Below are 14,036 nucleotides of genomic sequence, written 5' to 3'. Positions count from 1 at the left end.
AAAGTGAAAGGAGATCAAGAATACTTAGAATCACTCAGCCTGACGTATTTGACATTTATAGAACACGTGTAGTCACACAGGTACATGTCACACACACCTGCCTAGGGGAGGGGTGTAAAGTAATTTTATCACTACTTCCGTTGCCCTGGTGGTGTAAGGAAGGCACAGGAGGGAGGCTGGGCCTCCGTCCTTGGGTCGGTTCAAACTGTCAGACACTATCATACGACACATCATCTCCTAGGGCTTGGTTTCAGGCCTTAAGATTTGCATGTAGATATTTTTCTGAGCCAGTACATTAATAATGAACGGCCTTATATAAACAAGTTATTATTTACCAGGTGATGTGTCTATTTTGTTTCTAAAAATGTCACGAGTAAGTGGGCCTTTGTTCTTCCGTATTTTAAGAGAATCCTAGCAGGTTTCCTGTCTGGCAGGTCAGTCACCCAGTTTTAGATCGTCACCCTCTGCGTTCCCTGGGAAGTAGAAAGATGCCAAGAAATCAGAGTACAAGAGGTGAAACCCAAGGAAATGTGTCCACATCTATTTGGCTTAATTGAATTAGTGTCTTTAATTGGGCCTTCTGCTGCCTGCCTTTGATTCTGAACTCTGATGGATGCTGATAGGCTCTCTCTAGGACATCTGGCAGTGATTTCTCTGCAGTTGATGAATCCTAGAGGGTAGGAGTGGCTGTGGAGAAAAGTAAGGAGAGGCTGGAATGGGGTCCTAGGACAGGACTGCAGCCAAGACTCTTCCCTTCTTGTTTACCTGCAAAGTGAAAAGCCCTGATCCTCCCTCAACCTTCCCTCAGGCTCAGTGGGCACAGCCGAGGAGCTTGCATGGCCTTCATCTGGTCTTTTCATTTCTGTGTTTATTTGCTTTTGAAAAGGTAGAAAAATGGGCATGCTGGTCTTCCTCTGTCCAGGTAAATGATTTCAGATACTTGGGCTTCCCTTAGCATCCTAATGCTGGAGGAGAGCGGGAAGGCTGGACCACGGCTGCTGGAGGAGGCTCGTGCCGCCATCTTGAGGCTGAGGCTGAGACTGAGGCGCCCCAGGCCTTTATGCTTAACGGCCCACAGCACAGGGGCCGTTGGTCTTCTCTCTGATTCGGAGGAGGGCTGGGGAATTATCAGGAGGCCCAGAGCTGATGGAGGGCAGAGTTGCTCTGGGCTTGCTGTTAGCCGTGGGCATCAGGGCCACCTGGAGATGTCACTTCAAACTCAGGTCCCTGCCGAGTCCCACTCTGGCCAGAAGGAAGGCTCCAGGGCAGAGTCCAGGAGCAGTGTGAGGCTCCCATTAGTGCCATTTGACACGGACCTTCAACTGTGCCACATTCTTAGACTTTTTCTCAACTACCCTGATTCCAAAACCATGTTAAAAAAAATAGCTACGTCTCAATATAAATTGCCATCGATGGAAATAATCTTTTTTTGTTTTTTTTTTTTTAACCCTTCAAGTACATGAGCAACGTGGACCCGTGGTGTAAGGCCTGCGGTGAGGTGGACCTCCCGTCGGAGCTGCAGGATCTGGAGGACGCCATTCACCACCATCAGGGGGTGTACGAGCACGTCACGCTTGCTTACTCGGAGGTGAGAGGGCCGTCCGCTTCAGCCGCAGGCTGGCAGTTCATGTCCCGGCACCAAAAGCTGGAAAAAACCCTGAAGTTTTGTCTCGCCTAGAAAAAGCTTCTAGGTTTTGTGTTAAACTGCAGTTTTGTTGGGACTTGCGACGTGTGTGTGCTGGGGCCGGGGGAGGGGGCTCTTGCAAAGCAGGGTGGCCGGCAGTGAGCGCGCTTCTCAGGGCTTGTGGCGCGGGTGGGTCTCCTGGAGGAGCTTGGGTTTCCGTGTGCTGGAGAAAGTGCGATTGCAGCGTTCTGGTCTGCGCGCACTTAGGAAACAGATGCGCCTGTGTGCTAGTACTTTCATTTTCCCGTATGAACTTTCTAGAAAGAAGCGAAACCTGATACCGATGCATGTTCTGGATCAAAAAGCACACACTGTTTGAAGCTACTTGCTGTTTTAAATCTAAGCATAGCATTTTCTTTATTATTTTAAGGTCCGTTATTTATGCACTGTCTCCCAGTCTTTATTTTCTGCCCCCTCCGTCTGGGCCAGGCTTTTTTGTGAGGACTTTACGTGATCACTTACTTAATGTTCACAGCTCTGGGGCATGTGTCCTTGTGGGGTGTGCTGTTACAGATGAGGAAACTGAGGCTCGGGGATGAGGTGACTGGGGCAGGTCAGCGGCTGTGGGAGGTGGAGCGGAGATGTGAACCCAGGCGGGTTGGCTCCTTGTCCCGGCCAGCGCTCTGCCGCCTCTGTGTCGTCTCACGTGGGAGGTGCAGTGAGTGCAGAGAGCTTGAGGTGTGTCGCCCTCGTGGTCATGCTCTGCGCGTGCCGTGGTCATCGGGCCTCTCACACCAGTCTGCCTTTCCTATACTGGATGAATTCCTGGAGGGGAGCGGGGGTGCGTGCCTGTGCTCAGCAAGGCTTGCCCCCCCCGCTCCACACACGTGAGCTCCTGTGTCACGCGTGCTGAGGTGAAAGCCCCCGGGAGACCGGATAAGCCAGGCTGCAAAGCCGCCCACGGAGGGCAGGGCACAGGGTGCACGCCCCCTCCCCTACACCTTCCTCTGTCGGAAATCCATCCGGCCATTTGCTTTGCAGTGCGACACTCCCTGCTTCCTCACGCAGGAGCCACCATCCTGTCCTTGGGCCTGTTCTGATCCCCTAAGTGGCTGTCGTTGGGTGACTTGAGCTGATGGGCGATGCCTGTGATATTTGCCTCGGGACTTTGTGGAGGTTGAGGTCTACATGTTTGTTTCTCAACCTTTTTGTCCAACAAGATCCCCCCCCCACCTTTTCTTTTAGCGCTATTTTATTTTGTCCATAGAGTTTTGAAAAAGTCAATTCTGTATTCTTAATTTTGCACCCAATGCATTTGAGCTAATTTGGTTATCTGATTTATTAGCAACTATATAAATATAAGCGATAGCCTTTTTAATAGTAAAAGTGAAAATCGCACAGATCTAATGTTTTCATCACATGTTCGTGAGGGTCCCATGAGTCCAAGCAGCGTTCACTCCGCTCCCCCTGGCGTGCCGCCCCGAGGCCTTGTCTGATTCCCACCTGTAAGCCAGGGTGCGCAGCTCTGTTCCTGCCTCGGAACTCGGCCTTCACTCATCCCCTTAGTGAGGATTTTCTCAGGAGCTGCTTTCTGGTTGCTGTGGTAGTTTCCAGACCCGGGGCAGGGGGGAGGGGGGGAGTGAATAGCTCACTCACAAGGTTATGGGCAGCAGCGGGGCTACAGTCTGCCTGCACGACTTCGCTCGGAGTCAGCCTGACCTGACCGCTGTCACGCCCTCGCTGCGCTGGCCGTTCAGTCTGCCTGTTGCCCTTGGCTCTTCTGGCAAAGTACATCATTCTCTCACCACCTCCCTGTGTAAAAATGGGGCATCTTGACATGGGAACTTAGGTTTACCCATGGCGCAGTTTTATTAGGTTTTACATTGGTACTAAAAGTATTAAATGGCTTGATGGCAAGTAAGCTGCTTTTCAGGCCCAGGGCTTAAACCTCCATTTTTAGCCTAAAAATGTGTTTGCAACTATACTATAAACTCAAGGAAATAGTACCTTAACAGTGAAATCAGCAGAAAGGACTTTGAATAGAACAGAATGAACTGGTATTTTTGCCTTCTTAATTCAAGTTTGAAATGGTTTCAGGCTACAGAGAAGTGTTCGCAATCATCCAGAGAGCTCCCACATTCCTTAACCCGGATTTCCCAGGTTTGAACATTTGACCACATTTGCTGTGTCGCCCCCCACCCCCACTCCTCTGTGCAGCAGGGAATCAGCTGGGACACAACACACCGTCCTGCCCTCAGGCCTGCTGGTATTTCCCGTGCTTCCCACTGTTCTCACGACCTCCCGGCCGGGCCGCCGCCCAGCAGCAGAGTTACGCTGAGTGAGCACCTCTCGTTGGTTTCCGTCAGTCACAGTGGAACATTCTTTAGTCTTGGTGACAGTTAGAGAATGTGGCCCCTCCATTCTCCAGGATGAGCCCCCAGCCCCTGCCCAGCCATCTTGCTTTCTTCCCGTGCTGGTAAAAGCCAAGTGTCACAGCAGGGTCACAGGGTGCGGACCCCTCTCGCCACTGGCAGTGTTAACCTTGACCCCTTGGTGAGGCAGGTGTCTGCAAGGTTTCTCCAGTGAAAAGTCATCATTAAAAGTATTTGTTTCTGAGGAGCATATCGTGGGAGGTACATATCTGTGTTTCTCATGAGACCGTTCATGGCCTTACCGTCCGCTGGAGGCTCTTGGCCCTGTCCGCTGCCCCTGTGATGGCTGTCGGGTGGCCCGTATTCCTTCTGTATGTAGGGGGTGGTCTGCTCCCGAGAGGAAGAACTTTATTTCTTTCCAGTGTGTCTGTCTATTATTCCAGCATGAATTTATGATACCTTCTATTCTGTGGGTTATAATCTGATACTCTATTTTGATGCTTAAATTGTCCAGTTAGCCAGCAGGAGCCCCTTTTTGTGTGTGATTTGTTTTTATTTCTGTTATGTCCTTGTCATTATGTGAGCACCCCCTTACGTTCCGGTGTAATAGTCGCAGGCTCATTTTGTACTTCCTGCCTCATCGCTGGGCTCAGCCATCACCCGGAGGAGTTCCAGGTACCTGTGCTGTGTGACATTGAGAAACCAAGATGGGGGCACTCGAGTGTTTGTTTGCTTGTGGGGCGTCTGTGCTTTGAGGCCCTCTGGGCAGGCGGAAGCGGGAAGCCTTTGCATGTGGCTTGCACGCACACGTCCACGCACATGTGAAGCTGTTGCTGCGTCTCCTGGGTCTGTGTCGGTTTTAAAGATCCATGTGTTCATCCTGATGCTTCATTCTAATCCCACCCGCCAGGGTTCTTTCCAGCCTTTCCCTCTGTGTGTTTACAAATTCCTTCTCAGACAGTAAGAAACCTGGCTCCCATTATCCTCAGATCTATTAACTATTTGTGCAGTTAGTGCGTTTTCTCAGTCTGCTCTGTCTCCCAGCCATTTCGTCTGACTTCTCTGTGTGCCTCGCCCCCGCCTACCCAGAACGCCTGGCAGGGGACCCCTGTATTGGCGCCCCCACCCTCCCCACTGCCTCAGACCCTGAGCACCATTTTCTCTATGCCTGGACGGGAGGGGAGGGGAAGGAAGATGGGAAGCGAAAGAATGCCCCCCTTTTTAAGTTTATTTATTATTTTGAGAGCAAGCACAAGCAAGGGAGGGGCAGAGAGAGAGGGAGAGAGAAATCCCCAAGCAGGCTCTGCACTGCCAATGCAGAGCTTGATGTAGGGCTTGAACCTACAAATGATGAGATCATGACTGGAGCTAAAGCCAGGTGCTTAACCAACTGAGCCACCTTTCTAGGTGCTCCTGGAAAGAATGCTTTTGATTTTTTTTTAAGTTTATTTACTTATTTTGAGAGAGGGAGAGAGAGAGAGAGAGAGAGAAGGAGGAACAGGAGCAGGGAAGGGGCAGAGAGAGAGAGAGAGAGAGAGACAGGGAGAGACAGAGAATCCAAAGCGGGCTTTGCACTTTCAGCGCTGAGCCTGCTGTGGGACTTGAATTCATGAACCACAAGATCATGACCTGAGCCAAAATCAAGAGTCGGATGCTTAACCAACTGAGCCCCCAAGTGTCCCAGAATGCTTTGGATTTTAAAGGGACTCTGCCCCTCCCTAAACGAGTGGTTTTCTAACTCAAGTGTGCTGGTTAAAGTGCAGCCTCTCACACCCACCTCCAGAGAGCGTGACTCTGGCCGTATTTGATGGCTTCTGTACTGACCCTGCGCTTTGGATGCACAGGCTTCACCGGCCGCACCCCGGGAGCCGGCCGGGGTTTAAAGAGTTGCGGGTTGGCCAGGAGGCACTCCTCCTGGGGATACACATGGGCCCCCATGGTGGCACCGTGTCCTTCAGGAGTTGGGGACATGGGCTTGAGAGCAGAACTCACTCACCCTTTCCCTTTCCCTCCTCCCTCCTCCCTTCTCCCTCCCATAGTTTTGTCTTTAAACAGTGCCCTGGTTTCCAGTCTCTAATGATACAAGTTTGCGGCGGGAAGTCTGCCCAGCATTTTTCCCAAGACACAAACGCCTGCTTTTCAGTGTTGTAGTGAGTGGTATTCGTGTCTGTGACACAGCAGGAGGAGCGCACCTGTGCCTCTCTAGCGAGTGCTGGCTGCGGCCTGTGGGGCGGGGGCGGGGCCGGCCGATCCCAGCTGTGGCCCCATCACGGGAGGGTGAGGCAGGCCGGACACCTGTGGTGAGCTGTCGGCTTAGAAACCGCAGGGACAGTACTCTTTTTTAACAAACAAACTCATCAGCCACTTTCCCCACAAACTAAATTCCTATGGATGACTTTTATCTGCGCCAGCCCGTGCCATCACTCGAACCTGTACACTGACCATTTGACTTGTGATGTACGAGTGTGCAGTGTGTGCCCGTGCACCTGCCAGAGGTCTTCGCGGCAGCCGTGGCCGGGCCCTCCTGGGGCAGGAGGAAGGGAAATGGCCTGTGAGCTGTGGCAGCACTGATCCGCTGTGACTTCAGGATTTTGCTTCTGCCTCGGCGTCTCAGGTTAGCAGGTGTGCCAACTTCAACAGGGCCTCCTGGAAATGACTCGTTTGCTGCCTGTGACCCTGGTCGACCTCCCATCTTAAGGCACCATATACGTGGGTGACGGCATGGTTAGTGTTAATCGCATGTGAGAAAAACAGCTGGATGAGTCACCTTGATCGTAAACTTACTAAGTCTTACATCTGTGGTACGTGTGGAAGTGTGGCGACCTTGCTGTGCAGGCACTTGGGCGAGGTGGGGTGGCGAAGCCTCAAGGATTGTGGCGCTGCTGTGGACATGCAGGGTGGTGGCGTCAGCGTGTGGCCCCGCATGGGAGGTGACAGACCTTACAGCTGTCTCCGCTTACCGCCCAGACTTGAAGCCTTGCAAGGGCTGGAGACAGAGGAGTGAAGAGTGTCAAGCTGCAGAACATCCGTTTCTCTGCATAGATTAGACTCCGCTGACTGGGCTGCTCCAGTGGTTTCCTGTTTGCAGCTTTCTTTTTAATGTCTGTTTATTTGTTTTGAGAGTGAGAGAGTGTGTGAGAGAGAGCTGGGGAGGGGCAGAGAGAGAGACTCCCAAGCAGGCTTTGAGCTGTCAGTGCAGAGTCAGGCACGGGGCTCGAACCCTGAACTGTGAGATCAGGACCTGAGCCAGAGTCAAGAGTCTGATGCTTAACTGACTGAGCCCCCCAGGTGCCCCTCCCATTTTCATCTTATTTTGGTTTTTCCTTCCTGAATAAGCCCATGTAGACATATCAGAGAATCAAACACGGTTAGAAAGATCTAGTTTTGAGTAAGAAACCTAATAGCTGAAAGACCTAGAAACCTGCTTTTAAAGGAACAACCTAAGAACTTTGCCTGGACAAAGACCATCATCAGAGAGGAGCCCAAAAACCTGAAGGCAAGAAAGTTGCCTTTTCTCTCTCAGGTGGCCTTCCTGACCCCTGGAAAAATGCGGCTGCCAGTACAGGACCCGTCAGAACGTCACGTCTTGGTAGTGTAGCCGTCCTGACTGAAAGAGCAAGTGTTCCCGATTGGTCGAGGGGCGTCAACCATGGCTATATGACCCATGGTCGCTCTTTCTGGTTTTGTCAGAACATGACCCACGGTCATTCTTTTCGGTTTTGTCAGAATTTTGACTTCAGAACCATTTCTGCCAGACTTGGAGAGGAAAGTGGTGGCTGTGAAGCCGTTCCGAGGTATGCATGGAGGTGTGCCCTGTGCCCGTCATGCCGGGCCCCGCTCGGCGGAACATCTGGAACATCAGAACATCGAAGCAACTCCTGTTGGTTTGAGTTGATACAAATAGCGCAACTTGTTTCATGAAAGTCTTGAAGAAGGACCACCCTTCACCACCTGCCAAGTGTGGTCATTTCTGATCATGCCTTTAATATATTTGTGTATTTTGCTTTATTGGGTTAATTCCTGGGGAACAGTGCTTCCCAGCACTTCTAGATCTACAGCTCCACATTTGGACCTAATTGACTTATTGTAGGTCATACGTGGTCTTTGAGTGGTAGTGGTTTTTGCAGCCATAAGCAATAATCTCTAGGTACTGTTCCCTTTCCTTAGGTCAGAGCAGTATTCTTTGTGCACATGAAGAAGATTCCTGCTGGTGACCCTTCACTCTAATCTGATTCAGGGGAAATCAGATCTTTAAGTATCAGAGATAAGAATAGGTCAGTCTCTGTGAGGTTTGGTAGAAACATTTTTAGGGCAACACACAGAAATCCAGATCTTACCAGTCTTACAAATGTAATGTGTAGTTTAATTAAAAGTAAATATCTAAGAACCAGATCATCATTCTAGATTTTAAAGTTAAAACTTTTCATTTTTCTTTTTTTTTTTTTTTTTAACATTTATTTATTTTTGAGAGATGGAGAGAGACAGAGCATGAGAGGGGGAGGGGCAGAGAGAGAGGGAGACACAGAATCCAAAGTAGCCTCCAGGCTCTGAGCTGTCAGCACAGAGCCCGACGCACAGCTCCAACCCACAGACTGTGAGATCATGACCTGAGCCGAAGTTGGACGCCTAACCGACTGAGCCACCCAGGCACTCTAAAACTTTTCCTTTTTCTTAACTCATTTAGCTTATTAGTTCATACATTTATAGCACATTACTGTAACTTGTGCTACCCATCAAGTCCCTGAGTGTGTATTCCAAGAAAAAGAAAGAGGAGAACCTGAAAAAAATGAGCCAGTTTAATTTGTTCAGAAATCTACAGAAGGGAAATCCTGCTTTTTATAATAAAGGTGATTTTTTTTTTTTTTTTTTTTGGTAGCCATTATCCCTTTTCGGGATAGGGTTTGCATGAAAGCTACAAAAAACTTTTTAGACCAAACCTACAGCTTCAGCATGTGGACTCACCTGGTTCTGTGGTGAGGAAATCTGGAACTACATCACATGCCATGAATGTAGGTTGTTTGTTTCAGCACTTAAACTGTATGGGAATTTGGGGGCCGTGATACAGTCTTCAGTGTCTGTTGTTACTTCTCTTCTGGTTTTTCTGTACCACTTACAAACCTTTGTTTCTATGCAGTAGAATAGTAGCTTCCTACAATTCTAGCGTATTTTTCCCTCTGTAATGCTGCGGTACTCAGGAAGACAGACATTTTGCCAAAAGTCACCGAAATAGAAATGAGATCCTTGATGCACTCAAATAATGTCTTTTAGGTCGACATACCTATAAAAGCTCCACTGAGATACAATGGAATTGTCTCTGAAAGGTGTATTGGAGAGAAGCTGTGTAAAGCTGGTGTTGGGGTGTTGGGGTGGGGCGCTGTCTGGTCTTAGTGGCTCTAAGAGGTGTTTTCCTGCCTCGAGGCTTTCTGCGCTTCTGCCACCACAGTCTCTACCCCTGGATGCACCGGCGGTGGCCCTGACATGAACACTTGAGTTCCTGCTTAGGAATTCCCAGAAGGCGGAGTTTTGCTTAATAAGTAGTCCTCAGTTCCCGTTCTGTGTATGTCGTCCACTGTCACCCACCACCCCTCCATCCTGAGTAAGCGTGTTATTCTAAACCCAGTAAGACCCACTCTGGGGCTCGGTAAACATTGCAAAGACACCTGAGGAAAGACCGATTCTTTGGACTATACTTGCTCAGATGATGTCTTTATTCACGTTAGTAGAATATTAATGGTGTCACACGAATGTCTATGGATACTTGGTGAGGACTGAGAATCCCTTTGTCATTTTGTATTCCTCACGTCTGACCCAAAACAATGGCTTAAGATAAGAGGTTTGCTTTCCGTCAGTGTAGAAGTCGCGAGGCTGCCTTTCGGAGGCTGGTGCAGGAGCTCTCAGTACGGGGTCTCTGGGTCCTTTCGTCTTTGTCTCTTGCCTCTCTTAGCAGGTGGGCAGCCATCATAAGGCTGCCTCAAGGTTACTGACAGCTGCTGAAGCTCCAGCCACCTCCACCAAGTTCTTGGCAGCAGGAAGGAGAAAGAGGCAAGGAGGAAGGAACACATTCCACTTTCTAAATATTTTTCCCAGAAGTGCCCTCAGTGGTGTATTAGTCACTCTGTTTGTAGGCAAGGCTGGGAAATGCAGTTTTATAGCTGGAGTTTTGCCATTCTTGAGTATTAGGGTTTGGCTGTCAAGGAGGGGCCATTGGACTTTGAGGAGGCAGCTATCAGTTTCTGTCATACCTCTGATCTAGATCCTTCTAAAACATATCACCAGATCATATGCTCTGTATGTTTCCTATGTTTTTTATAAGGGCTAAAGCTTAGAGGAAATATTTGTCAGGAATTCCTGCTGGGCTCTGTAGAATGTGAGATGTGTGACTTGGGGCACTGATTTTCAGTCCTAAGAGAAACTGCACCCCCCAGTGATGAACAAAATGTTTTCTGGTGCCAGCTGGAGTAAAATGTATGAATAACGTATTTTCAGATTTATATGTGTGCATATATATAAATCACATATATGCTACAATATCAGAGACAAAGGTGATTTATAATAACATGTCCTTTAGTACATAAATGCGTAAGTCCATGCACAATAGAAGAAATTAGATGTTCAGATTTTTGTCTATGCTGGCCATGGATGAAAAACTGTTAGGAATACAGCAGCTGCAGACTGGACACGTTATACTGGTGACTCTGATACTGGCATCGTCACACTGCTACTTTGGAATGGTAAGCAGCCCTTATAAAGTTCCAAAGAAAACCAAGCACTGCCTATTAACGTGATTTGCTGTGATTAACATGGTAATTGCATTCCTGGAAAAATCAGTGTATGTTAGAGTAGGCCAAATGAAAAAAGAAGGAAAGAGCCTTCATGAGTATATGTCAAATGGAGCCTCGCCCTGACAGTTGAGCAGGACAGGTCTTCATTTCCAGGTAACGCCCTGCCTCTCTGGACCCGTCACAGGGAGTTGCTTCCTCCAGATCCATCTTGGTGCCTCCCCTCCACCATCACAGAAAACATGATTTGATGTGATTAACATGGTAATTACATTCCTGGAAAAATCAGTGTGTGTTAGAGTAGGCCAAAGATTCAGATGTACGTGAGCACAGAGACGGCGCCGAGGACGTACATGAGAAACCCCGGAGTCACAGCCTCCTTACTCGATGTGCCCCGTGCCCTTTCTGCTGTGCGATCTGCTCCTATTTTTTCTGCCACATCCGGCGTGGTCATCCATAAGTCTTAAGAATCACTTAAATTTGAAAAATACATAGTGCTTTTCTTTCCACATTCCACTTTTGTCTCTGCTTTTTTCCTTGGCTAGTCTGACTGCTTTCATTTCATTGTAATTGGGTAGTTAGCCGCCATAATACAGAAATAATATTGAAATCCCTTTTAAACATGGCATTTTAATTAAAATATCTTTTAAATTCATGAATCTAATAAAACAGCACTTTAAAAGTTTTATTCTGTGAAGTAAAGTTGCTATCCAGCTATGTCAGAAAGTTTAAGTACAAATTCTTTGCCAAGGGCTAGATTATGGGGAAATTTTTTTAACTGAGGTTTCAAGATTCTGTGTTAAAACTTTGCTCCACTGTGATTAATTCTAACATAGCCTCTCAAAAGAAAATTATTACTTTAAAATTTTAATTTCTAGATAACCCAGCAATGCAGTGTACATCAACTGACTTACACCATTTAAGGCAAAATACTATGTTTATTCATCAAGAATGGCGTCTCCTAGAATGTTGTATGAAAATGAACATTCTCGTATGTTAAGTCCGTGTTCTGCCGCATTTGGTCCTGCAGCATCATCATTGGAGGACTGGTGGATTTGGTTTAACTTCTATTTTGTTCTTTACAAAACAGCCTGGGAGGAAGACGACAGCTTACCTTTGTGTGTGAGTGTGTACGCACACGCACCCGAGCACGGGCCGGGGCGCCGCCGGGGAAAGCCGCAGACCCTGGGTAACCCTGTACCGTGTGTTTCGTGGGCAGGTGAGCCAGGACGGGAAGTCCCTCCTCGACAAGCTGCAGCGGCCGCTGACGCCCGGCAGCTCCGACTCCCTGACGGCCTCCGCCAACTACTCCAAGGCCGTGCACCACGTGCTCGATGTCATCCACGAGGTGCTGCACCACCAGCGGCAGCTCGAAAACATCTGGCAGCACCGCAAGGTCCGGCTCCACCAGCGGCTGCAGCTGTGTGTCTTCCAGCAGGACGTGCAGCAGGTCAGTTCCGGGCGAGCCCTTCCGCCTGGGGGCGGGGCGGGCGTTGCGCCGGTGCCTGCGCTCCTGGGCGTGTCCGTGGGGACGGGCGCGCGGCCGGGGAAGACGCGAGCTGGAAGGAGCACGGTGCGCGCGCACGCACTCGCACGCACACCGCCGCTGTTCTCCGTGAGGGACCGGGGATTCCGGATGGCGCGCTCAGGCCTCCGTCGCCAGCGGCGGACGTCCGCAGAGCGAGCAGGTGGTGCGGGGGCTGGGCTGGGGACTCTGGNGGTCATTCCCAGTTATTTTCGTGTGTGAGAGTAACGCCGGTGGCACTTACACCCAGGCGCCGGCCCAGCTGGGGATTTGTCTGCCCTTTGATCAGCCAAGCAGAAAGCTGACGGCGCTTCTCTTCCGGCTTGGTAGATGATGCACAGCAGAGTACACAGTAGGTGCTCAGTAGTTGTGTAGTTAAGGAAAAGTGGAATTTTATGACTATTAATTTCTAAGCAGTTTTCACCTTTTTGTTATTGTTGTTACAAAAGTAACGGAGTCTGGCCCGCACACTGGTTGTGCCCTCGTTAGGGAGTAAAGAGGATTGTGCCGCCGCCAGGCTTTTGAGGGTTCAAGGTGTGGCAGCAGAGAAGTGTGATCCGGCTTTAGTAATAAACAAGATAAAAGTTGTGTCCTTGCCCTAAAACAGAGGGAAACTAGGGTGTGGACGCTGGGGGTGAGGACCTCTGAGGGGTGCAGGGCAGTCGTGGCGTTCAGAGCAGTTGGCGTGATGCCGCAGCGATAGGGCGGGAACAAGCCTCCCTCTTGCCCGGGTGCCTGGGGCGCCCGGCGACACCGGGCTCAGGGTCGCTCTCCCCGAGCGCCGTCCCAAGGCCGGTGCGCCGATGAGCGCACAGGTTCTCCGTGTGTTACTGACCATCATTCTTCGTGAGTGTGAGCCCGCTGAGTTCAGAATACTTGAAAATTGCTCTCCAATTCTCAGTTTTCACACACAACGCTTTGATTCCACTTCTGGGTTTTGAGTTCCCTGAAGAGTGCGTATACCAAGTCTCTGAGACGTTCGTTTTGATGCTATTCATGCTTCTTGCCAGTGTTATTTTAATCAAAGAGGATAATTGCCAGGGAAAGAAAATCGAGCAAGGAGCGAACAGGGAGGAGTCAATGCCAGGGACTCACTTGTGAGAACTGAGGTGCCGTGGCTAAAGCATGAATATTAGCATCTCCTAATTGTTTAAAAACCTTCACAAATCGTGAACTGTTAACAGTTTAAATGTAATCGTGAAAGGATTTTCCCACTCAGCTCTCTGTCCCTTGGATCAGGTAGTCATTACACATCCACGGACCACCACACCCATCAGATGTGTGTCTGAAGCAGCCCCAGGGCCTCTCCCTCCCCGTCTCCCCAGCTCTGTGGCTCCGTGGGACACCAGGCATGTGAGGATAGGCCACTGACAGTTTATGGCGGGGCAGTCGGGAGGCACGAAGCACCTAATGGGAAGAGGCTGAGGAGTGTAGCCATCTTATTTGGCACCAGGCATCTAATGCCCTTGAATCTGAAAACAGCAAACATTAACTTTTATATGTAGAAAGGTAATTATGGTAATTATGAGACCAGTTCTTTAAGCTAGGTTTTTTTTCCTCAAGCATCCATAGGTTGGGTTGGAAAGTGTTTTGCAATCCACATAAGGCATATATGGTCCTATTAGCATTTCGTAGAAAATAGATAATTGCTCTTCAAGGAATTCTTTTGATAAAGTGATCTGGAATGGTCTGGACTTGTTATGCAAACAGGAAATTGCTGTGTAGGCTTGACTCAT

At 49.3% G+C, this 14,036-nt stretch overlaps 1 protein-coding gene across 1 annotated transcript in view; it reads left to right on the top strand.

Moving 5' to 3' along the window:
- TRIO (trio Rho guanine nucleotide exchange factor) overlaps window positions 1-14,036 on the top strand; it is a 229,487-nt gene that overhangs the window by 31,776 nt on the left and 183,675 nt on the right. The window contains exons 7-8 of the mRNA XM_077749451.1: window positions 1,457-1,588; window positions 11,995-12,225. Coding sequence (XP_077605577.1) covers window positions 1,457-1,588; window positions 11,995-12,225 — 363 coding nt within the window. The remainder of the gene's footprint in view (window positions 1-1,456; window positions 1,589-11,994; window positions 12,226-14,036) is intronic.

The sequence above is a fragment of the Crocuta crocuta genome, unplaced genomic scaffold (assembly GCF_008692635.1).
Source record: "Crocuta crocuta isolate KB4526 unplaced genomic scaffold, BGI_CrCroc_1.0 scaffold89, whole genome shotgun sequence".
Lineage (NCBI taxonomy): Eukaryota > Metazoa > Chordata > Mammalia > Carnivora > Hyaenidae > Crocuta > Crocuta crocuta.
The sequence above is the reverse complement of the archived record's forward strand: the minus strand, read 5'-3'. Positions and strand labels throughout refer to the sequence as shown.